Source organism: Physcomitrium patens, chromosome 2 (genome assembly GCF_059467195.1).
Source record: "Physcomitrium patens ecotype Gransden chromosome 2, ASM5946719v1, whole genome shotgun sequence".
Lineage (NCBI taxonomy): Eukaryota > Viridiplantae > Streptophyta > Bryopsida > Funariales > Funariaceae > Physcomitrium > Physcomitrium patens.
The window spans coordinates 3307829-3333853 of record NC_143411.1 but is presented as its reverse complement, the minus strand read 5'-3'; the positions used below and the strand labels follow the sequence as shown (position 1 = coordinate 3333853).

Here is a 26025-nt window from a genome sequence, read left to right as displayed (position 1 = left end):
ACGACAGATCTTCATTTTCTTGCGTTGGTACTGATTAACAACAACATTGCTTCTCAGAGACCTCGAAGCTAAAAGAGGGGGTGATGTTAGGGACATAGTCCTTAGAACCTTCTAGAGACAAGTTTCTAGAACCTTCTAGAGACAAGTTTCTAAAACCTTCTAGAGACAAGTTTCTAAAACCTTCTAGAGACAAGTTTCTAGAACCTTCTAGAAGCAAGTCTCTAAAACCTTCTAGAAGCTTCTCAGTTAGTAGAAGATGTTAGGGACATAGTCATTAGAACCTTCTAGAGATAAGTTTCTAGAACCTTCTAGAAACAAGTCTCTGGAATCTTCTAGAAGCTTCTTAGTTAGTAGAAGTTGCTTGAAAAGCTTCCTAAATAGGAGTATATATTGGAATCGAGGCTGAAGAGTTCTTCAGTCTCGACAACACATCTCTTGGAGCTCTAGCTCATCTCTCTGGTATTGTTCTTGTATTCATCTCATTAATCTAGTTCTTGCCAGTTCTTCTTGAACTTCTTGTTAGATCTCGAGTCTGTATTTCTATGTCCGTGACATAAGCTCTAAAGTCTTCTTGTATCCAAAATGTCCTATTGCTAGAAAGTCATGACCTGTTTGAAGAACACATAAATGTGCTCTCTTTCTAAAACATATAGGCATCTTTTGAAATAGAGAAGGTTGTTCTTGAACTTGAACTTTGAAATATCATGAGACTTGGAAGAAAGACTCTTAATATCATGAATAAAAGAATTAGAGAATATACTTAATTGGATTTGCTTGATAAAAGTTGAATCAATAGTTAATGTTGATTTTATTGCTTGAAGATGAAAATATTTGGGCTTCAAGAGAATCATTCTTTATTGATCAACAGATACATCTCTTTCTTTTGTTGTAAAATAAGAATGTCTAAAAAGGGCGTCTGATAGACCTTGTTGTTTTTTAGGTCAATAAGTGATCTTAAAATTGAATCTGGATAAAGACATACTCCTATGGGCTTAATTACAATTCAAAATACGTATTGACATGAAGTTCTCAAAGTTCTTATGATCCGTATATATGATAATTGGACTTGAAGCACCTTCTAGATAATGATGCCATTCTTGAAATGAATCTATGATTATAAGGAGCTTTTTGTTATGGATTTCATAATTAATTTTAGCTGCTAAAAATTTCCTGGAATGAAAAGCTTTTGGGTGGAGTCTACCATCTATTGCCATTTGTGACAATACGGCACCCATAGCAAAGTTTGACGCATTTGCTTCCATAAAAAGTATCTTGAAAAACTCGATGCAATACAAGATTGGTGCAAAAGTAAATTCTTTCTTTAAAACATCAAATGATGTTTTTGCTTCTTTATTTCATTCAAGTTTGTCTTTAAAAGTCAAAGGTGTAAGAAGAGTTGCAACTTAAAAAAAGTTCTTGATGAAGATTTGATAGTAATTAATAAAGCTTAAAAAGTATTATACATCTCATACTATTTTTAGAATCTTCTAATCTATGATGATTTGGACCTTCTTAGAATCCATCATTAGAAATGCCTTCATTAAAAATGCCTTCGTTAGAAATGCCTTCGTTGAAAATGCCTTCATTAGAAATGCCTTCGTTAGAAATGATGTATCCTAAAAAGTCAACTTGAGTAGTGTAGAATATACACTTTTCCAACTTGGCATGTAATCCTACAATTCTAAGTTTTTGTAAGACTTGACGAACATAAAGTTTATGTTTTTTTGTGTTCTTACAATAGATTAAAATGTCGTCTAAATAGCAAACAACAAAATCATCTAAAAACTCACAAAAAATATCATTTATAAGATGTTGAAAAGTGGTCGGTGCATTTGTGAGTCCAAAAGGCATGACATTATATTCAAAATGTTCATACCTAGTTCAAAAAACAATCTTCTATTCATCTCCTTCTTCGATACAAACTAAGTTGTATACTCTCTGTGGATCTATTTTGATATAGATCTTTACTTGATTGAATTGGTCAAGCAATCCCAAAATCAAAGACAAAGGATACCTATTCTTGATGGTGATCTTATTGAGTCCTCAATAATCTTCACACATCTGCAAAGATCCCTCTTTCTTCTTCACAAATAAGATAGGAGCTTTGGTTAGGGATTTAAAATGGTATATGAAGTTTTTTGCCAAATTCTCATCAATATACTCCTTTAATGCAGCCAACTTATTCTATGATAAGTTATAGATTAGTTTGAATAGTGGTTGAGTTCTTTCTTGCAAATTAATTGAACAATCATAAGGTCGATGCTTTGGAAGAATATTTACATTTTTCTTTTCAAAAACGTCTTGGAATTCTTCATATTGGCTAAAAATACCACTTGATATTTTTTCACCATTAGAAATAGGCATAGCATATATAGCAAAAGATGATCCTTCTTTTGCAGCATGCATGAAAGCTCTTACACCTACCAATAAAGGTTTGGAAGTACTAGACTTTTGTACTTCTACTTTGCTAACTTGATCTTAGATTATACCACTAATAAAGTTAAGATTATGAGAAATCCAATCTATTTGAGGGTTATATTTTTCTAGCCACGATAATCCTAGAATAATCGGATTAGATGAAGATTTTATTACATTAAATACTACTACACTTTTATGATCTTTAATTGTTATATCTAAAAGAATAGTCTCATGTGTAACATTTTCAAAAGACAACAAATGACCATCTATGACTTCTATATGTAAGGATTTAGTTTTTTTGACTAAAGGTATTTTTTGATTTTTGACAAAATTTTTGTCTATAAAACATGTTGAGGCTCTTGAATCTAATAAAGCAAGGACTTTGTGATTTTTAGGTCCTAAATGTACATCTATTGTAAAACAAGATGAGGGGTCTGAAGAGAAAATAAGACCTTTACTAGGTATTGCACATGATTCCAACCACACGGTCCCTATTATAGTTGGAAGAACTCATTTTTCAATACATTAAGTTCTTTGATAATTGTGCTCTTCATTTTATAATTGCATTGTTTCTTTGGAAAATGTTGAGTAGTGTACTTATCTTCTCTACAATATAAGCACAAACCCTCTTGGTGATGTTGAATCTTTTCCTGCTTTGTAAGAGTTTTAAAATGTATTGTATCATTTTACATTGGTTCCAATCTTAATGAATATTTTTCAAAAATTTTGGAAGCTCCCACTATTATTTGACTTGTTCTTTTTTAGCAAAGTCTTTATTTTTGAGATCTTTTAAATAATGGATTGTCGCATGTAATTGCTTGAGCAATAAATTATTTTAAAGATTCTATTTTTGGCATTATTAATAACAAATCTTTGACACTATCCTTTAATCCATATCAAAATTGATTGATGAGTGCTTTATCATTCCAGTCTACATTGCAAGCAAGGTTTTGGAATTCAGCAACATATGTGGTGGCTAATTGTGATCCTTGTCGTAAAGATAAGAGTTTGGTCTTTGCTTCTTATTCTCAATCACTTTCTCCAAATGTCATTGTAAACACTTTTAGGATGAATTCAAATCATAAAGGAGTCACAAATCTTTTTCCATTAAAAATGCAAATCAAGAGAGAACACTTCCTGATAGAAGTGCACCTATGAATCCAACTTGAGTAAATCCATCAGGATATTGAAAAGGGTGCAACCTTAAATAGAGCTTGACTTATTACAAAAATCCTCAAAATTTTGATTTTATTCAGTCAAACTTCTCAAACATACTAATCATTATTTCCATCATACTTATAAAAAAAAAACTGCCTAGATTTGGTTGCGAGATCAATCTACTTCTTTCTTTCAATTGCATAATTTCTTGCCGCAAACTTTGAACTTCTTCCATAGGTGAAGGCATAGTATTTCCATGATTCACATTAAAAATATGTGAGATTTTTACTCTAAGAGTATTAAGAAGTTCATGAAGATTTGCAATAGTTGCAAATCTATTCTTACTTCTGCTAGATATAGCATCCATAATCTTTCCTTCCATAGGTAATTCAAAAAAATTCAAAAAGTTAAATTAGAAGAGGGTAATGTGCAACCTCTAATAAAAATTTCTACAAAGAGGGATAATCTACTCTCTTTAAAAAAAGATCAATATTAAAAAATAAGATTTTTTTGTTTAGAAGGAGGATAGTTTGTAACCTTCAAAAATACAATAATAGAAGTGGAATAATCTATTCACTTCTAAAATAAGATAAAAATAATATGTTAGTATTCTTTTCAAACTATCAAGGATATGAATGTCAAAGAAAGAAAATCCTCAATATACTTTTGTATCATTGAAGAGAACTAGAAAGATAATATAATATTAACTAGAATGGCTATTGCCAAAAACAAGAAGAGTAGAAAGTCTTGAAACAAGACTAAAGACTAGAATGGTGTTGACAAGACTGAAAAAGGCTTCATTCTTGCCTCCATATATATTCTTAACTAGAAGCTATGTCGTGATGTCTTATAAGACCTCAAAAACATGTTGACTTTGCTAGCTACATGTCTTAACTTGTAAGGCAAGTTATCTATGTATATGCCATATGGTTAGCTTATTTTACAAGCTATTATATAGAGTTAACTTGTTCCACAAGCTACCAACATGTGATTAACTTGTTGGCGAAGTTTCTGACCTACAAACACATCTAAAGTCAAAACCACGTCTATGAAGCTTCTAGGAAGCTTTACTAAAAGACTTTATGAAATTAATCCATATTTACCTACTTCTACCTAATCATATAAATAATTATTGAAGTAAACATATATATCCATGACAAAGATAATAGACGACCATCTATGACTTTTATATAAACATGTTTAATGTACTATATCTTTTAGCAAAAATTTCATTTAAGAAATATATTAAAGCTCTTGAATCTAACAAAGTAAAGGCTTTATAATGCATAGGTCCTAAAATAACATTTATTATAAAACAATGAGAAGATTTTGAAGAGAGAATAAGATCTTTACTAGGTATTGTACAAGATTCTAATTGCATGATTCTTATTGTAGCTAGACAAATTTGTTTTTCTAACATACTATCTTCTTTGATAGCTATACTTCTCATTTTGTAGTTGCATTGCTTCTTTGGATAATATAAAGTAGTTTATTTAGGTTCTCCATAATACAAGCACAATCCTTTATGATGATAATGAGTCTTTTTTTGCTCAATAAGAAGTTTGAAATATACTCTATCAATTTGTATATCATCTACTTTAAAATGTATATATTAAGCAGACATTAGCATTGTCATTGAATTATAATAATATTGAGTGTACTTATATGGCTCTCAAAATAAAATTCAAAAAATTAATTGTCACACCTCATAGCAAAATTAATTGCTTGACTCAATATTTGATGATCAAATAAGTTAAATATCAATTTTTTTATCTTATATTATAATTTATAGGAAAATTGGCTAACAAGTGCAATATTATTTCACTTGATATCAGTTGTAAGTTGTCAAAAATGTAAAGCATATAGCGTTATTGATTAATTGTTTTATCTCAAAATACAAATCTTATTGGTTGTAATACAAATTGTATCATGTTCTCCATACATGGATCAAAACTTTGCCAAAAAATCCTCTAAATTATTCAATATTAGATCTCATTGTTTAAAAAAAAAAAAAAATCATAATAATGATAATGCTAAACTTGAAAAGAATATACCAATAAATCTAACATGCAATCTTAGAATTGAATAGCTTTAGGGTTGAAGTTCAATGACAAGTTGTATTTGACTAATAAATCTTTGAAACTTATATCTTGTCCTATCAAACTTCTTCAATACTACAACCTTTGGTTCTTTAATACTTGAAGGATATTCTATCATAGGAGAAAGAACATGATTTGGTACAGATGTTGAAGCTACTCCAATTATCTCTATATCTTCACTCCCTACCATTCTTATTATTACATGTGGCAATGAATTGAGATGATGCATTGTAAGTATTAATTCCATCAATTGCTCTTACATTTGTACCATTGTATTCTTCATTTCAAGAAGCTTTGTTATGATAACACTTAAAGAAGGAAAGATGTTTAATATCACTTAAGAAAAATAGAAGAAAAGACTTGAAAACAAAGAAAAAAATATTAAAGATAATATTATTTTAAAAAAATAATAATCTACAATTCCTAATATGCTTAAGTTTTATTAAGAGAAAGGAATAGTTTATTCTTAATCAAGAAAAGATAAAGATTTAATATTTTAAGTATACTCTTGTCAATCTATCAAGAACAAGAACTTAATTGAAAGCAAATAAAAAAATGAGACTCTTTCAAAGAAATATGACAAAATAAAAATAGAAAAGTATATATATTAAAAAAAAATTGAAATAGCTATTGCCAAAAGACAAAGAAACTAGAGACTTTTGAAACTAAACTTGAAGCAAGAAAGGAGTTGACAAAAGTGAAGAAGGCTTCACTCTTGTCTCTATATATATTATCTACCTAAGATCTATGTGGCAATGTTCTATAGAACCTCCAAAAATGTATTGACTTTGTATGACATGTATCTTAAATTACAAGGCAAGTTTTTTATATGGATGCCACATAGTTAGCTTATTCTGCAAGCTACCAATATATGTGGCATGTGGTTAGCTTATTGACCAAGTTTCTAACCTATCAATCAACTATAAATACATGTTAAATTAAAACACCACTATAGAAAGCTTTTTAAATAGGTATTATAAAATTTATCTATTTTTATGTACTTCTACTTATTCATATTATCTAGGTAATAATTAAAATAGATATATATTCGTGATAAAATATTTATTTTTAAAGAAAATATAGAATTAGTAATCCAATAAAAAAACTAATTAATTATTCTAAATTCTTTCTATCAAATAAGATTATATAAGACTCCAAAAAAATACTAATATATTTTTTTCTGAAATCATTACCAAAAAAATTAAAATATAATTTTTAATAGAAATCAATTTATTTTTAAAAAACAAACATGTAACATTCAAAAATTAGAAATAAATTTAAAATACTATGTTATAAAATTGAATATTAAACAAAAAATATATATGATGATATTATAGCCTTTGTAATAGAAAAATATGGATATATATTTTTTTTAAATAGACATGTAAGAATTTGAAAGATGTTTGTCTTCAATATTTTAGAAACTAAGGTTTAATTGATACATAATATTATTATATGTGTTGCATCATTAAGAATTGTTGCATCACTACTTAAGAAAAGAAACAACATCTATTGTATATTCAAAATTCTATTAGACTATAATAAAGATTTGTTTTATTTAATTAATAAGATTTTTCATTATACTAAGTTTATTCATTAAGCTTTACTTATTATATAGAATGAATTTCTAATGCAACATTTTCATTTTTTTGAGATTTTTTATTATTTATTTAAAGATATTTAAGATATTGATTATTCATTTGGAAGAACTATGGTAGTCTTTGGTGGAGATTTTTGGCAAATATTGCTAAGAATCATGAAAAGAACTTAAGTGGACATAGTGGTAGTTATTCTTTGACATTCAATACTTTGGCATCAAATAAAGATTCATATATTAAAAGAAAATATGAGATTAAGTTTGAAATTATTTCATGTAAACAGTAAGTTTGTTAATTGATTTCTTCAAATATAGAATATATATAGAAGTTATAGATAATAGTAGTGTATTTTTATTCTTTATGATTGTATTACAATTAATTAATATTTCTATTTTCTACTTATTAATTTGGAAATAATACAAGCTTATTGCTTAATAATATAATTACAATTCTTAATCATATGATTGTTGATCAACAATTAATGTCTTTAATTCATGTCATTAATTCATGGTTGGCAAAAAAATATAGCAAATGATGGTTTTTTAATAGATAGAATTATTTTATTCATAAAAAATGATAATATAGAAGATATTAATAAAAAAATTGATAATATTTTCTAAAAAAAGATAAGAATATTTAAATTTTATTATATTATAATACAACTATATAATAAAAATAAAATAAAAATATATTTAATTAATATTTAATCATCTTGGTTCAATAATAACTTAAGATATTTAAACATGGCTTTTATAAAAGCTTCTTTATTTATTTTCTTCTCTTAATAGCTAGTAGATTAAAAGTTGATTAATAATTTTACCTTCTAGATTATAGAAACTCTTTTACTACTTTAGAAAGGCCATAAATTGATAAAAATTAGATTAAAAGAGGTAAATAATTGACATGGTTGATACTAAGGTTAAGTTGAGGATATGATTGGACTAAAAAATTCCTATGATAGATTAGATTCATATCCAGGATCAATCATTTGTTAGACAAGGTTGAAATAAGACCTCCAACTACTAAAATGGCTGTCTAAGATAAAGTAAGAGAGCATTTGAAGATTCGAAATTAGAATTGATGAGTTAGCTTTAGATTGATTTCAAAGATATAAGGCTTCTTACCAAATGACTTTAAAATTGTTATTCAAAGTCAAGGTTTGTATTAATGATTTGGAATTTATACAATAAAATTAGGGCTAGCATTCTTGACTAATTTGTGCAATTAATATGACATCTATAGTTCAAAACTTATTAATACTTATTTAATTGGATGTACTAAGTGTGTATAAAATTTTGTAACAATCTAATAATGTAATTGAGAGATATCTAAGTTTTGATATAAGAGGGTATTAGAAGTTGGAAGTTTGGAGTTTGTAGGATTTCTATGATTTCTGAAGATCTATTAGTTGGATCAAGATGAAATTTAGCATAATAATAGAAGACTTCAAGATCAAGCTATAAACCAATTTTGAATTAAACTTAAAAATTGGAAAAAGAAAAATTGCTACTAAGACATTTGCATCAACTTTTAAGTTGGCAGCCAAATGACATCAATGCAGTTTTTGGACTTTTTGTCATAATCTGTAAGTTGGATTAGGTTGAACTTTTATAAGCATGTAGAAAACTTATAGTGGCATTTATTTAAAAGATTTTGCATCAAGTGGACAATCAAATTATAAGTTACAGCTTACTAAAAGTCACTCACTAGGATTAGAGCTTGCAAAAAGAAATCAAAGTTGCTTAATTATAAAAGTAAAAAAGAAATTAGAATTTGTATATGATTGAGGTTACTAAAAATAATATTTTTGATCAATTTATATTAGCTTTAAGTACTTTTGAATTGAAATTCAAATTACTTCATATTTAGATAGTTGAAACTTATTAGGCTTTCTAGATATTTATAAAATACAACTTTACCTTCCATAGTCAGGTGCCTTGTTCATTTTTAAGCAAGAATTTACGTAATATGATGATATTGATGAAGTTATTATTAAAGATAATATCAATGACAATAATATTTACTCAACCAAATTCATTAAGTTCCTTAATCCATTTGTAATGGCTAGATAAAGAATTTGTGTAAAGTTTGGATCTTTGTTGATGCTACTAAGAAATATTGTGCTTTACTAAAGACTTTGCAATGGAATCCAATTGATAATTACATGATTAATCAATAATATTCTTGAAGCAAGAATTTTTAGAAGCTAATTTGTTGAAAACTTGGTATTTATTTTGTAGACAATATTAACTTCTCTAAGAAAAGAGCTTCCATTGTGATGATGTAATATGGTTAATTAATAAAAGAGAGAAGAAAATATTATATTATAGAAGATCTTATTTTAAAATATTATAGCAAATTATCTTAGAAATATAGATAATAATTGGAAGATAATAAAACTAAAAGATGCTAATGTTGCTTTTTTACAAATAGGCTTTTACTTACTTTGCCTTTAAATCAAAGTATGTGAAGGTTTTTGTGGATTGAAGTCTCAAAAATTGGAGTTTGAGGGTCAGTGAGTATTTCTAAATTCTTCAACAATTTGTCAATTAGATTGAAGTAATTTTTTTTTGTATAGATATTAGATTTGATTTTCAATTTTTTAGATAAATTTAAAGAAAAATTCAATGGTTCAAAAAGGAGATATTAGTATTAGAAGTTTAGCATTCAGATTGGAGAATGAGGTAGCCAAATATCCTATTGGATTATCTTACATTTCTATCAATTAGTAAGTATAATTGATTTCATCTTTTTTGTGCTTGTTTCTTACTAAGACATTAAGAAGTAATCAAATTTTGAGTTGATATCAATAATTTGAACATAGGTTGTTGAGGTTCCATTATACTATAGGATTTGTTAAGAGTTTGTTTAAGATCTAGGATTTGATTAGGATTTGGTTTAAGATTTGATCTAGGATTTGGTTAGGATTAAGATTTGCTTAAGATTTGGTTTAAAACTTGTCTAGGATTTGTCTAGAATTTAAGAATTTATTAGGATTTTATTAGGATTTAATCTAAGATTTGGTTAAGATTTAATTAGGATTTTAATTAAGATTATATTAGATTTTTTATTTTTAGTATTTTTTAGGATTTTTTTTTACTTCTTTTAAATTTATTTCAATAAGTTAAAGTTTGATTGGATTATTAGGAATTACTTAAAGTTTATTTAAGGCTCTATTAGACTTAGTAGAATTGTTGTTGCATTGTTACTAATCTTCTACAGCTAGGTGCTTGGTGCATTTTCAAGCAAGAATACACATAATACAATAGCATTCATTTTGAAGAGGAATTAGTTCTTAATACATCTTGTATTTGTAACAAGAATAAACAAGTCTCAAGGACAATCAATGAAGCATGTTGGTTTGAATCTACAATAATTTATTTTTTTCCATACTCAATTTTATGTAGCACTTTCACAATATACTTCTTCCTATTCTATCAAAATTCTTCTTCCAAACAAAAATTCAAATTCCACATTAAATATTGTTTTTCTAAAAGTTTTGATTAGATAGTTATTAGTATTTTTTAATATTTAATATTATATTTTATTTTTTCATTATTTCAAATTTTGACTTTAATACATCTTTGAATATCTTAATATACTTTAATATTTTTTTAATGTAATCTTATACTTTTCTTATATCTTAACAAGTAGTTCCTTGAACAATTTTTTTTTTTTTTTTTCATATTATCTTTAACAACGGTATGGATTTAGTTAGCCTACTTTGTAGCTAAAAGTTCTATTAGGTAATTCTTTTCTTTTCTTTTGAAAAAATTGCAAAAAAATATTTTTTAATTGACAAACTTATCTTCAAAAAAATACTTCATTCCAATCACACTTTCCATGATAACAATACAAATCCATCTAGTTGTATATATAAGAAATCGCAATAATTGGTTTTATTTTGTAAATAAATTTAATTAATCAAAGCATCATTTTGTGAACATGATGGCATTTTTTAATTATTAATGAGCCTTAATGATAAAATGCCATCATGTTCACATATAGACCCGATACAATAAGCTTACATTAGATAATGTACATTATAAAATCATGTATGATAAGGTTTAGTTAAAATGTTTTGGGAATTTTCAATAGCATTTGAATCAGATTTAAAAAGAAGAATTTGTAAACATCTTTCAAAATCAATTCAATCTTAAAATAGTATGAGCTTTCTATACAAATGAATTATTCTTTTTACAAACCATTATGCAATTGAATTATGTTTTCTATCTAATTATCAAATAAAATTTCCAAGCTTAATATTGAGTTGAAATTGAAACTCCCGTACATCACAAGAGAAAGGGAATTTGTACTTGAAGTTATACATTCCAAATCATGAAATTAACAAATTTTATGTTTTCATGTAAATATAAACTCAATATTTATTTTTAAAAATTAAAAATAAAAACACTTGAAATTGAGATGGACTAGTCTCAAATTTATATGACATCAGACATGTATGAATTTTTTTCGGTTTTGTCTCCCTCTCTTCGAACAAACAAGTCCAGATGGCAACAGAGTGTTGAATCCAGACCATCTCACAGCTTCAAACCAAACAGTTTTGAGAAAAGTGAAACGGCACAGTTCAGTCGGTAAACTACCCGTTGAGTCCCACGTCCGTTAGCCGCATCCCAAATCGCCTCACACGGATCGGTGTTGAAGACAAGCAAGCGGATGTTGTTGCGCTGCAACAGAATCTCTATCCGCATTGCTGATGAGCCAATCAGTTGCCCATCTCAACGAACTCTCCCCTCAATACCAGCAGCTGAGCAAAATCCACACCAGCAGAAGCCCATGAAGCGATCCTGAAGAGCGGGCGCGCCGCCTGTCAAACAACACCATTTCCGATGTTCGTTCGAATTCGACCTAAGCACGCTGTTAACCCGAACACCGTCGACGCCACCTTCGACCGGTTTGTCACGGCTCCACCGTCGACTACAGTGTCCAGGGATGCATCGATGGCCAGGGAATGGCGCCGGAGATGCTGCTAGACATCTTCTTCAAGGAAGGCTCATGCTGCTCGACATTGTGATGTTGTTCAGATCCCAGGTGCTTCGATCGAAGTCGTGGAGACTGTCGGTGTTATCTGCGCTGCGTGCACAGCCGTGGTTGTGTGCTGTGTGAACGTAACCTCGCGGATTTTATGACTGATGGTCAAAGATCCAAATCACGGCATCGGGGTTTGCATCGTTTTGAGAGGCGTAATTACCGAGATTTCTTTTCTTTTCTTTTCTTTTCTTTTAAATTATTTTTAGTACATCGAGTAGGATTTTAGGCTTGATTTGTATGTATGTATATATATATAGATAGAGAAAGAGAGAAACACATACATACATTCAAACACAGATGCAAATGTGTAGATAATTGTCCCGATAGTCTTACAACAATACTTTAATGAACAACTCTAACATTTTCAACAACCTTTCTTGGTATCTGAAAAACATTTCTGGACAAGGATCTCTTGTTTGTGAAAGGCATAATACACATCCAACTCAAGGTCCATTTTATTCCTTGGTTTTAAATAAAATTGTGTCGCAAGTTTTTTTCGTTTTATTTTCTTTTTAGAAAAATCAATAAGGATTAGCCGATGTTCTACTTCTTAAAAGCATTAGCATAAAAAAATATATTTAAAGTAAGAATGCTCTTAAATTTTTTTTGCAAGTTATTTAATAGTGTAAAATCAAAGTTTGTCTCAATCTTTGCCAATATTTTTTAAAAATTTGAACAAAGAGTTTAAAATTTTCAAGAAATATAAAATGATTATTTCACAATAGTATAATAAATGCAATCAATTCATATATATATAAATTTAGTAGTGATGAGTTATTTAATTCTTTTTTCTTGATATTTAGCAGTGATGTGTTATTTAATTCTTTTTTCTTGATACCAGCATAAAATCTTTAAATTGTTTCTCAATCTCAAAATTTTCATTACCATGGTCATTTAAAATTTCAAAATCCTTTTAGGTTTGTCTTCCATCTTTGATGTCATTGAAATCTTTTAAAAGAAGTGTTTGACAAGCATGTCCTCATTCAAGAAAAAACATTAAATGCAAATGTGGAGGCAGATGGGGAAAGGGGATTAGGAAGTTCCTAAATGTGTTACAGAGAATTCTTATTTATTTCTTTATTTATTTTATAAATCACCCTAGAATACATAAGAAGATGTTAAAATTTGGCCAGTATTAAGGTTTTATTATAGATAGCTTCTATTTGTAAATGCATGGGGTAGGCATGTTTGCATGTGAACAACTTCAATTTTTATCAAAAATATAAATTTGTGATATTATTTAGTTATTAAAAAAAATCCAATTGGCTTTTAAATATTAAATTAGATCTTAAATTAATCTTATTGCAACCAAATCATTATAACTTAGGAAAAATTCTTAAAACACACATTCACCCACACCAGCTGCACCCTTGATGCATTTGTTTTCTATGAGCTTAAGTAACATAATTTTATCTATCAAATTTAAAGCATATATGTGTTTAATTTTCTCCAAATTGCTTAAAATTAAGTAGATAAATTTAAAACACAATTTTTTTTTTTTCCAAATTATTATTTCCAAGTATGAGTTTGATTAATACACATCATAACTATAGAATAAAACTCATCAACAACTGGAAATGCACACACAGATTTTGCTCCGCAAAGCACTTCATTGGAACTACGTTCACACGTTTCATTCGTTCACATTCCAACCTAACCCATGTATTCAATACAAACACTCATGAAGAACATTTTAGAATCTATAAAAATAAAACCCCCTTAAACATTTAGACACTAGTACCACATGGACCCGTAAATTGAATTAAAGACACGAGGAGTTTTACTGCAAGCACTTGGAATTGTGACGAAAGCAGAAGCATCGAGAAAGTAAAAAGAAAAGTAAAAAGTAAAAGTAAAAGATGATCGGAAGGGAAAAGAGAAAAGACAAGAGGGATATCGGAAAAGTTAAAGGCAACGAAAATACCGATAAAGACGAAAGACAAAGGAGAGATGAAGATGGAAAGAGAGAGGGAGAGAGAAAGAAAAAGACAGGAACGGAAGGAAGAGAGAAGGTGGGGGGGGTGTGCCGGAGGGAAGGGGGGGGGGGGGGCGCGATGGTGGGATCTTCTTTCTTCTCGTTTTGCGTTGCGACCAACCCCCCCCGCTCCTCCCTTCTCCGGCGTCGCCGTCTTCGCCGAAATCACGCCACCTCTGTCTCCAACAATCCTCACTCCTTCCCTCCAATGCATCTCCATCCTAGTCTACCAAGTTCTCGCTCTCGCTCTCGCTCTTGCTCCCGCTCCAATCCTGCTCTAGGGTTAGGTCTGCCATAGGAGCTTCAATCGTCGCAAATCTTGGAACAAACCAATCCATACACCTCGTTGAGGTGTGTCTCTCTTTCTCTCCTTCCTGCCGCTGGTGCCTCGTTCGTCGGATCGAAGAGATTCCATTTCTGAATTGAGGTTTTGCTGATCACCTGTGTGATTTCCAGAAGTGTTGTGCATGTTCGGAGGTCCACGCATTGCGATCTGTTTCGCGGATGTTTTTAGATTGCTGCATTTGAGCCACGGATTTGTTAGTTTAGCGTAGTTGAGGGTTGAGGAGGAGTTGCGTGGTGAGGTGAGCAATGTGAAGGATAAAGCTGCGGGGCTTCTGGTGTTGATTTGAATTTCAGCTCACGCGGACGTCTAGGTGTTACGTTGGTGGAGTGCATGGGGGATAGTTAGCTTAGAGAAGAGTAGTTTCGATCCGAGCAGCGCTGTCAGTGCGCTAGTCATTTACATCTAAGATAGAGTAAGGGAATAATGTTAGTATCTTGTTCTGAGATCGCCTATGGGATGATGCTGTTACTGTGCATGCGGAAGAAAGTTGCATTGGTGGAATCCATTCCTGTCGCCCTCTGCTTTGGATTTTGTGAATGTCGTCTGTTGTTATTATTCGCAGGTTCGCTGTCATGTTCGGACCAGCTGGATCCTTACGGCTTTGAAAGAATGCTTGGGTACCTATTTGAATTGTATGTTTGCTGCACCGTGCAGGGCTTTGCCAATCCAGGATTCACTGTCTTCATCGGGAACACGTTTTGCGTTAGGAAACAACGCAGTAGAATTTCGATGGTGTGTTATTATCAAGGAATTTGGAGGCATTGAAATGAATCTTTGGGCGGATATTGTCCTGAATGGCAGGAGGAGCAAGGGGAGATTGGTTGGATGAATTATATCATTATTCGTATTTGGAGGTTCTGCAATCTATGTTGGCTCACAACCCAGACCAAATGATAGGGCTTAGTGATAAACTAGGTCTTCCACAGCCTGATATGCCGCTGAAATGCGAAGCTGTTGTTGTTAGGCCGCTTTTCAGGCATTTGTAGATTTGAAGCAGGCATTTGCAATCATGTATGTCGCTTACGGATGGCCCAAATTGCTTTCCATCGGCACCAGCTCGCCTCAGCCTGTGGTGCACCTATCGGTGCAAGCAGGTTGGCTGTTGCTAGTGACCTCCACACAAGTCCAAGTGTGGAGTGCCGACCAGGTGCGTTGCAATGCTGTATGAGTTGCTTCTTCTCCTGTATTGATTGCGGCACTTTGATCCTGCACGTTGCAGAATTACTGGGACCTTAAAGGCCTGATTCTTTGGTTTATTCTAGCAGAGTATTCATCATAGTGTACATGACATGAGTTGTATCTCTGGAAGCTTTATGAATCAAGCTGCTGTTATGTCCAGCTTTTGAAGGTTTTCGTGTTCATTTGCAGATGAACATGCCTGCAAATGATCATGCTCATCATTTTCCAAAGAAATCTAATTTACTAGTGGGTTTTGAGTCTGAGAATTAAGCTGGGGGTTTTATCGTGATAAACATGTGCAGCACACAACAAAGTTGGGTCAATTCAAGCGGGAACTGCAATCTCGTGAGGGCGCAAATATTCACGCCCTATGGAGTGAAAAAGGCAACACTGTAGCTGTCTTGGTGAGACTCTAGCCAAAGGCTAAGTTCATTAAAAAAAAATATTGTTTCTTTGTTTATTTATTTATTTATTTATTTTTCTGATAGATGATGACCTAAACTTGTAACTCTGTGCACAGACTTGATATTATTGGGGGTGTAACATCACACCAAAGTCCCTTCAACCACTTAATGTTTATTTTTGTTGTTATTGGTATGCTTTGACGATGATCATTGTCTAGCTGAATCCCTTAATTGAAGTCATTTACCTTGTACCTTAATGAAGGTTATGCATCTGTTCTACTAGTGCATTGAGAGGGTTCATCTGTTACTTTGATTTAAATAATTTTGCATGTTCATGTGCAGACATCCGAAAGTTATCTTCACTTCTACCACATCAAAGCATCTGAAAAGCAGTTGCGGTCGTCTGTCCATGACAATTTAGAGCTTACCCTCGTCAATGTGATCTTCTCAAGTAGCGTGGATGTTGCGTTATACAACCGCTCAGTGACAGTGTATGCTGCAACCCTTATGTGCCAGTCAAGCTATCTATGCGACATTTATAACATGCTCTCATTCTTTCGTTCTTTTTATTCGCATTGGGGAAATAGGATCTGTAGGATGTGAACAGTGTTGTCCATTGATCACGGAGCCAGATCTTCATTCGAGAATACAAAGAGTTAACGAGTTGTTTTTATTTTATTGTACTCTTGCAGGAGTTGCATTGCAGGTGATGTGTTCAACATCATACTTGGACTTTCGAATAATTGCCTTCGGATTGTTTCTTGGAGTGGCGAGGTGAAGTTTTCATGTTTGCAGCTACTTACATTTGTGTGTAGCTCAACTTTTTGGTTTCTTTGTACAGATTTGGTAGTAAGACATAATACGGCTTATGCCATTTCATGTGGCTAAGGTCGAATGCTTCTGTCTTCTCTCTAGTTCTATTAGACTGAATTTTTTGTTTGTCTGCTCAATTTAAACAGGTGCTTGGGGTCTCGGATGTTCTGCAAGATTTTGTGCCAGCTTCTGAAGCAATTCACTCATTTGAGGCGAACAGGGCTGCAGTTTCTCCAAGTGGTGGTCTTGTCCATCAGTCCTCTTTTCCACTATCGCCTCGTCTTCCACTTTCACCAGTATCAGTTGGAGATGACACAAAGATACCCAAAAGGACAAGTGGACTGTTTCAACTTTTAGTTTCGGCTGAGTTACGTCTCTTAGTAGCAATTTTTACGGAAGGAACTGTTGCTCTCTGTAATGTCAGTGGAAAAGGTTCTAAACAAGGCACTGAAATAACACCGGAACGGTGGATTGGCGTCTTCGACGCTGTGTGTGCATCTATTGCTCACGATCAGCAATATCTTGCAGTTGGAACCAAGCGGGGAAGTGTGGAGCTTTTTAACTTGGCAGATTCTGCATCGTATCTTCGTACAATTTCCTTGGTCGACTGGGGGTAAGTTTATATAAAACATATATGCAGCCTATGGAGATTCCCATGTGGGTCGTTGATATTGTACCATCCCATATCTTCCGATGTGTTTTGAGTCTGGTGTTTCACATATGAAACCTTAGAGTCCAGATTAGGCTGCAAGTGAAGTAGATATTACAATAAAAATGAATTAGTCAATTTTCGATGTGCACTTATTTCTCTTAGTTTTAGCGGATAATTTCATCTGAGGTGCTGCGGGTGGACTCCTTTATCTTTTAGCTTTTCTGCGATGCGTGTCTTTACTTTTCTTCTTTCAAAATATTGGGAAATGGTATAAGATATATTCTGATATGTGTAGTTATTGTACGATTGATTCACAGGTATGCTGTAGAAGACACTGGTCCAGTGTCCCAGGTCATTTGGACTCCAGACAACCGTGCGTTTGCCGTTGGATGGAAGAACAGAGGTTTAGCAGTATGGTCTGCCTCTGGATGCAGGCTTATGTGCACGATCCGGCAAGGTAGCCTGAGCAATTCACAGTCGCCGTCTCTTCGAGTTAATAGCGACAGATCCATGAGTGAGCCTATGGTACAGGGTGTGGGTGCATTGGCCTGGGGTCATCACGCATACGAGCTTTATGCTGTTGAGAGGGGTAGTACGCTGCGGTTTTTTGAATTCCGTTTCGCCAAAAGGTGCAGTTCACGACATTGCCCTTGTTTTTAGTCCGGGTTATTTGTGGGTTAATGTCAACAGTGTCATGTAGAAGGACTTCTTCCACATCATCAATGATGGCTTGAGTTGTGATCCTGCCATACATTCCGTGGTATGTTGTAATTAAAGGGTGGTTCAGTTTGCGTGTGTGCCTATAAATATATATAAATATATGTAAATATAAATAATAAATTATACATAAAAATATGTATACATATTTTTTTGTTCGTAATTAATTTTTAGAAAATAAGTTCTGTTGTGGAATAATGCTATTCATGTGAAGGTTTGTACTTTGATACTAATATTGAAAGTGCTTTGGCAGTTCCTCGAGTCAAAATATTGCTGGAATTACCGATGTGTGGCAGTTAATGCATGGGGCAGATCGTGTATTGCTCGTTCAGTCTGACGAGAACAATGATGTCAAGAGTCACCATCTTGTCATACCTGTAAGCTTTTCCTTAGTCATATGTTCTTTATATTACCATAGTACGATAAAGTTTTAAATCGACGTCATTCCTTGGTTCATAAACTTTAGAGTGTGTTTATATGCGATATTTTGTTGTACTAAAGAATATTCATTCACCATGATAAGCATATGCAGGTGTAATACTTGCTATTGGGGCGTTTTTTTATCATCCGGAAATGTAATAATTACGACGTATATTTCAAGGATCTTACTTGACTTGGTGTAATTTGATGATTGTTTGCAGCATTCATATATTCTGGACAATTGGCCGATTCTTCAAGTTGCAGGCAACGAAGATGGGACTTATCTTGCCATTGCTGGTCGCCAAGGCCTAATTCTTCATGATGTGCAGGTGAAGAAGTGGAGAGTATTTGGAGATGTGCTGCAGGAACGGCAGGTGCACTGTGTTGGTGTTGTTTGGTTGGGAAAAATAGTGGTCCTTTGCAACCATCGGAAGATTTCAAACTCGTGAGTGATATATGGATTATTATGATAACCCTCGAATCTAATGCATGCACTTTGTCATTGAACTCTGCAAGGTTCTTTATCATACTTTTTTCTGTTACTATCTTTTGGATTCTCTGTTGACACTAAACTAGTTAGAAATATTGCTCATATCTTGTGCTCTTTGTGTACATGGCGTGAGCACACCAGACGATGTCTGTGCACCGTTTTACCATCCCATCAACCGTAATGATTAAGGTGTAAATCATCAGCTCAAGGATTACATAGGACAAAAGCAGCGGCTTTCTTTGAATGATTTATAGTTGTACAGATTATTCTAATTGTATCCACCACTGACAATTTTGTAGGTATGAATTGTGTCTTTATCCACGGTACCATCTAGACGAGACCTCTTTACTATATCGCAAGCAGCTCCCAGGGAAACCGATAGCACTGGATGTGTGGCAAGATTACATTCTTGTTACTTGTCCTCCATTTGATATTTATGTTTTCAAAGTACATGTTCAGGGCGAGCTATCTCCTTTGAGGTCTGCAACAGTTCAAGTGAGTTTTCTGCACAGGCTTCATTTCTTTTTATCAAATTGAAGAGATTGATTGTATGTTATTTTCTCTGCAACTTAAGTGTCACTTCTCTGTAGGAATGCATAAACTTCTGATACGTATGTGGATGTACTGTGTTCGGGATCGTTCGAGTTGTTGTTTGAAAGAGTGGTTTTTATTTTGCAGCTCTTTACAGTTCGGGAGCTGTCAATCATGAGCAGTAGAAAATCTCCGGTGGCAATGCACTTTGTTCCGAACGTTGGACCTTGGAGTGAAGGTATGGCTAATTCGTGGGATAGTCCTCGTGTTGGCACTAACGTTTATCATGGCAGCGAATTACCTGGCGAAGCTGCTAAGCAACCTACCAGGTATTAATTCTATTTTGTTATGCAAATGCTCCTTTTCTGCTGAGATTCCGACATAAGAAACCGATGGAACTGAATGACTTTAGATCATATTTTGAAATTTTATGTACAAATTATGTAGACTCGACCAATGAACAAGATTATCATGTCTTAGTGTGTCCAAACTTTCTTGTAGGTGTATGATTCTCCGCACAGATGGAGAGCTTTCGTTGCTGGACTTGGATCATGGCAACGAGCGTCGGCTTCTTTCTGGAGTGGAACGTTTCTGGTTAAGTAATGAGCAGGCAAAAGTAGAAGCTGATCCGGTCAAAGAGGATCCATGCTGGGCTTATGGTCCTCAAGGGATGCAGGTATATATTGTGCCATATTTCATACGATGGGTTTATTCTTTGACTCGACAGGATGTGTGATTTTCGTTTCAAATTTTCAAAGCTGTTAATTGATGTTTCCTATGTGGATCAGGTCTGGTACCCCTCGTCGACTTCAAACGTTGTCCAAAGTCCAAGTGTGAGACAGGTGCGCAATATATTGGATGTACGATCTTTAATGCACTGTAGTATCTTTGGTGTACCATGCGAATATCAAATAGCTTTGTGCTGTTTTTTTCCCTGAATCGCCAATTTTTTTTGATTAAGTTGTCAATTGCAGTTCGTAGTCAGGGGCCTGAAAGTATATTCGTTGTTTTGTTCTGGACAGTTGGAGCCCGAATTAGATTTTGATCGCGAAGTTTATCCTCTTGGTTTATCTCCGGCAGCAGGAATTATTGTGGGAATTTCACAGCGACTGACTCTTTCAGGCTGTATTCTCATGCCCTGCTTTGAGCCTACCCCACAAGCTCAACCCATTCTTCCTTGTTTGCTTTGGCATCTGCTGCAGGTTTGTTCTTGTCTTGGTTTTTTGGACCTTGGCAGTTTATCCATTTCACCATGTATGTTCTTTCAGCTTTGACTTTGTAGTGATGGTTACAGACATAATTCACTATAATATACAGTGCTTTGGCTGGAAAATTCATGTAATAGGTTATTGTTTCGTTTATATTCTCAAGATGGAGCTCTGCTGAGCATAGGAAAACATTGATATTGGATCATTTCAAGCATGATCTTGGTACATTTGGGCTACTCTTTGTTGATGAAATGTAGTATTTTGGATAAGTGAATTTAAGAAGTAATTTTGAGAAAGTATATTGATACCTGTTGTCGCATTCCCAGCGGAACAAGTCAGAGGATGCACTGCAACTGGCAAAGTTATCAGAAGGATTACCACACTTTTCACATTCTTTGGAGTGGCTTTTATTCACGGTTTTTGATGCAGCAATGTCAAGGTGAGCTCTCCTTCAGTTTTTTTGGGGGGAATGTCAAGGTTCGACCTGCGTATGGTTGCATTTCAATTGACTTCTGGAAGTTAGAGTAAAGTTGCACTTGTTTGCCACGAATTGTACTCCTTAACTTTCATTTGCATGTCATCCTGTCGGGCACGACTTTTGAACATTTTGAGTGCAAATGTTTCTGCAGCCAGTCGACCAATAAAAGAAGAGGAAGGAATATTGCAGTGAAGCGAACAATCTTTTTACTTCTACAACAAGTTTGCAACTTGATACATAACTTTCAAGAGTATTTGGATGTTTTGGTCAGCGTTGCACGTAAGACTGACAGCCGGCACTGGCCTGAGCTTTTCGCTGTAGCTGGTAATTCAATCAAGTAAGTGTATATTCATCTCGCAGTTAATAGTTTGCCAGTACATGCACAAAATCATCTAAATATGCATTGTGGAGAGTAATGTGCGGTGAGCGCTTGCAACAGCATGAAATTCCAAGGTATTAGTGAGGAATGTCTGCTTATAGTCTTGAACATGTCTGCAATGGAAGCAGTGACCTTCTTTAAAGGTCTTTTACATCTTAATATAGGGGTTTATTGGGTATAATCTCTTGGATAAATGTATATTAATTTCATGTCTGAGTTCAGACTCATTAGCCAGTTGTTCCTCGTTTCTGATACAAGAGGTTAGCTCTTAAAATGAATCTATTAAATAGCATTTTTCATCGATTAGAATTTGGTTGTTGAAATAATTTCAGAACAAAGTGGGCCAAAATTAAACAACCGTTTTTGAGTTGTAAAGTGGTGTATTGGCAGGTTGTTTGAAGAGTGCTTGGAGAAGGGTTTATATCGGACAGCCACATGCTACATACTGGTCAGTGTATTGGCGTACTTAGAGATCGATCTAACCGAGGAGAGAGACATGCACGAAAGATCCAGAAAGTCATTGATTGTTTAGCTATGACTTTTTCTGCTCATTAGCAAAATGCTGGTGGCTGATTGTAGGTGCTGTGAGTGTTCGCCAAGAAAGCAGTTCTGTCCTTCTATAGTTGGTTGAGCTTGATATTTCCTGTTGGCTTGGGATGATTAGGTGATTGAAAAGCTGGAAGGTCCGACCATAAGCCAGCACAATGCCATTCGATTACTTAAAGTAGGTCAACTTTGATGTATTCTCTTTGGTTTGCTCCCTTCCAAGCGTCCTGGTTTTGTTATTTCCGAACTGCCAGATCTCAGTACGTAGAGTAAGGCTGATCTGAATTGTGTATTGCGTGTTGAAATTGGCGTTCCATGGAGTGTTTTGTCTTGTGTAGGGAGTATTATATTTTGATTCCAGGATTTGTCGCCCGTCTTTAATTGATATTTTGTTTAACATTTTTCTTTTTTGATGATACTGATAATCTGACAGGCCACACTTGAAGTGTCTATGTATGAGTTGGTTGGTGAGCTGGTGAGTTAAATGTTGCCCTTCGTTGTCCTGATGTTAATGTGAGGTCATCAGAGACCTTGAGTTTCAAGAAACTAAAACGCTTGTTGATCCGTCTATGATGTTTGGAATCTTGTCCTACTGACGCATCTCAAGTGACACAATACTGCTTTCTTGGCGAACCTTCAGGTGCGATTTCTGCTCCGATGTGGTCGGGAGGACGAGGCGCAAGAGAAAGAGGTCCCACGTTATGGCAACGGACTCATTTCGTCTTTGTTGGGGTTGACCATCAGGTACGCTGTGTTCGCGTATACATAACTGGTATGTTTCACTTAAAGTAATCTTCGCGGTTCCACTTCAAGTTGTATTCCTACTAGTTTACGCATTTATTTTCTATACAGGTTGCTTCTCCATATCTCACTTCACATAATTTTTTCATGCTTTTGATTGGACACCTTTGCAGCACACCTTGGGTTGAGAAGGAACAAAACTTTGCAGTCGTAAAGAGGACTCTTGAAGAACACGCCAGTTTCTTGATGAGAAAGTTGGAGCTGCGAGACCTGGTGGCGTTCGTTAAAGCCACTCAGTTTGATTTCACTGTATGTTAAGCTGTTACACATTTCATATCTGATTTTGATGTGCTGTCCATTAGTTAGTGACAGGGCTTCATTTTCATTAGATAAAAGACCTCCATTCGTTGTTTCACAAAGCTTACACCATTTAATAGCCACTGGCTATTCATATAGTCTTGTTCCTAGTGAACTGATTATTGGAGGGTGGAACGCCGAGATTCTTACTCTTACCCCTAGGTGGTTCTGACTGATTTCTCTAGTTTTGTCCTTGCTGTTTTAAGGCACTAGTTGAACAGAATATATTCTCAAAGGGAACATCTTGAAAGAGTCATATCTGGGAAATTGTTTTCGAGTAAAGTACGTGATTGATAGGCCGTGATCTGATTATGTTCCTCTTGTCACGTTTGTTCAGGCGTTCCTTTATACAGAACGGGGCAAAGCAGCTCGTTTGGACGACTTTGCTTCTTCATTGTTAATCGTTGGCCAAAAAGTTGGTGCTTTAACCTGCCGAAATGTTTGACTTTTGCTATTAATTTGCCAGTTCGGTTTTACTTCTAACTTCAACTTCTGTTGTGAAACAATGTATTGTAAGGATTGGGGTTAAGTTTGAGGAACTTGAGGACTATTTTTTCATGGACATCACATGTTTCCTTATCGATTGTTATTCTTGGGATTGTCCTTTTTCTTAATCTTCCGATACACTGTTGTTTTGCTACAGCTGAACATGGACGAATTAGAGGGTCGTCAAGATGCAGAATTTTTGTTGACACATATGTGCTCTGTTGGCTTCCAAGAATGGACAGTGGTCCTTGCTACTCTTCTTCGAAGAGTGGAGGTAAGCTTATATTTATTTTTGGCTTGGCTGTCAGTAACTTCTACCAATGACTCGTGGTTATGTTAACGTGTACCCCGACTTTCTTGCCCTTGCGTGATGCTCGTTCTTTGTTCCAAATCTTTTAATTTGTCTCATTGTGCGTGTTACCTTTCATCTTGGTCGTCTGCAGGTTCTTCTTGAAACTTTTCATGGGGATTCACGGCTATGGCAGGCTTACAGTCATACTTTGCAGGTAAAACACGTAAAATTATATGTGATAATCATTTCTTCATGATGATTATCGCAACGAAGCTCATTAGTGAGCAGTCGGGATGTGGACGCGATATCTGATCTATTCCGACTTAATGTACTTTATGTGATGTTTCTCTCCCAGGGTTCACCAATGTTTGCGGAGGAGTATAAGGATCTCCTTGCTGCACTTGAACTTGAAATGTCGATCACGAATTCATAACATTGTAAGCATGCCATCATGTACTGCTCTTAGGTGCGCTTGTAATGCCACACATACTTTTCAAGATGCTTATTATTCTGTTGCTGAATTGTGTGTCGCACTTCTTGGAACTTCGATTTTTTTAGTAGAGTCAGAACTCGTTACGTTCTCTGAGATTGATTTAGATTTTAGCCGTGGTTGTTGTTGCCTCCATGTGATTTCTGATTACATAAAAATGTTTTCTGATCTCTCTGACTTTGAAATAACTTCAGCAAGGTGTTTTTCTTTTCAACAGATCTATTGGGGTTGGAGTGTCAACGAAGTAGAGACTTTCTGATAAAACGATGTATGACACCCGCTGCCTAAAGCTACAGCTGGAGGACTATTCCTCGTTTGACAATTCTGTATACATATTGTGCTGTTCCATCATCCTAGCCAGGCTTTGCCAATGTCAACTATCCAGTTGTATATATGTGGCTGGGTCAACATTCGGAACCAAAGCCATCGGTGATAGTGATGAGACAGTATTGTCACCTTTAGATTGTGGTATTCATTTTAAGTCAGCAAATTGCTGTGCATGCATAAGCTTTATGAGCAGTAATTCGTAGCGTTGAGCTTGTACCAAATTTTTATCGCGTCATACTACAGCACTGCAATCTGTATTAACATTTTCAGCGTCACCCAGATTGTCTTTGATCTCATTTAGTTACATTGGTTATTGCTGAAACAGTACGAAAACGAACACATGCCGTTCTTCAAGGTGTGCATAAATGAAAGGTACATTTTAACGAATTACCTCACTAACTTCGGCTTTTGCTAGAGAAAAAGCTCTGGTCCAGACGCTTAGGGATGTATTATGGCGGTCTCTGCAATGCAAGCAAATTCTGAAAGCCCTGTTTTCCTCATGTGTAAGACTTCTAAACAAATGCTGAATGTCCTTTCTTCCTCTTCTGTCTAACTCCTTACTAGTGGGAGCTTGTGTTGAGAATTTTGCCCATCTGACTCAAGAGCTTGTAATCATTTCTTAGAATTGTTTTGCAAATTTTAGTTATAATTGCTTTGGAAACATGCCTTGTGAATTCATATTTTTTTACTTCATTTTAGCAGATTAAAATGAAAGTGAAAATACGATTTTCGGCAAATAGGATGGTTGATTACAAGAGTTGTTTACTTCTTTATTGCTTGTTTTCAAAGTAAACCTGTCCTTGTTGACAAAACAAAAATTGCATAATTTTAATATTTATTTATTTTTACATTTATGTGTATTTGTGCTA

General features: G+C 33.9%; 1 protein-coding gene across 2 annotated transcripts; it reads left to right on the top strand.

Annotated features, from left to right (window-relative positions):
• Positions 1-14397: 14397 nt before the first annotated feature.
• LOC112278820 (uncharacterized) lies at positions 14398-25656 on the top strand. Of its 2 annotated transcripts, none has more exons than XM_024512624.3 (26): positions 14398-14651; positions 15301-15793; positions 16128-16229; positions 16572-16720; positions 16922-17003; positions 17189-17655; positions 18012-18323; positions 18665-18788; positions 19053-19276; positions 19621-19816; positions 20000-20181; positions 20354-20528; positions 20641-20694; positions 20875-21054; positions 21387-21499; positions 21690-21875; positions 22308-22365; positions 22582-22641; positions 22897-22938; positions 23104-23207; positions 23378-23513; positions 23899-23976; positions 24205-24321; positions 24491-24553; positions 24695-24805; positions 25047-25656. In XM_024512624.3, the coding sequence occupies exons 2-25, from the start codon at positions 15656-15658 to the stop codon at positions 24770-24772; spliced, it is 3420 nt and encodes a 1139-aa protein (XP_024368392.1). In that variant the 5' UTR covers positions 14398-14651; positions 15301-15655; the 3' UTR covers positions 24773-24805; positions 25047-25656. The 2 variants fall into 2 exon arrangements, with proteins under 2 accessions (XP_024368392.1, XP_024368391.1); XM_024512623.3 differs by having other exon boundaries at positions 14403-14651; positions 24695-24776.
• Positions 25657-26025: the final 369 nt, after the last annotated feature.

Excerpts from the sequence above, each read along its gene's own strand:
- LOC112278820 (XM_024512624.3), top strand. The coding sequence starts at position 15,656 with ATGTATGTCGCTTACGGATGGCCCAAATTGCTTTCCATCGGCACCAGC. Across the intron at positions 18,324-18,664 it reads GAATTCCGTTTCGCCAAAAG|TTCCTCGAGTCAAAATATTG; the intron begins GTGCAGTTCACG and ends GTGCTTTGGCAG. Across the intron at positions 22,366-22,581 it reads CAGCCACATGCTACATACTG|GTGATTGAAAAGCTGGAAGG; the intron begins GTCAGTGTATTG and ends TGGGATGATTAG.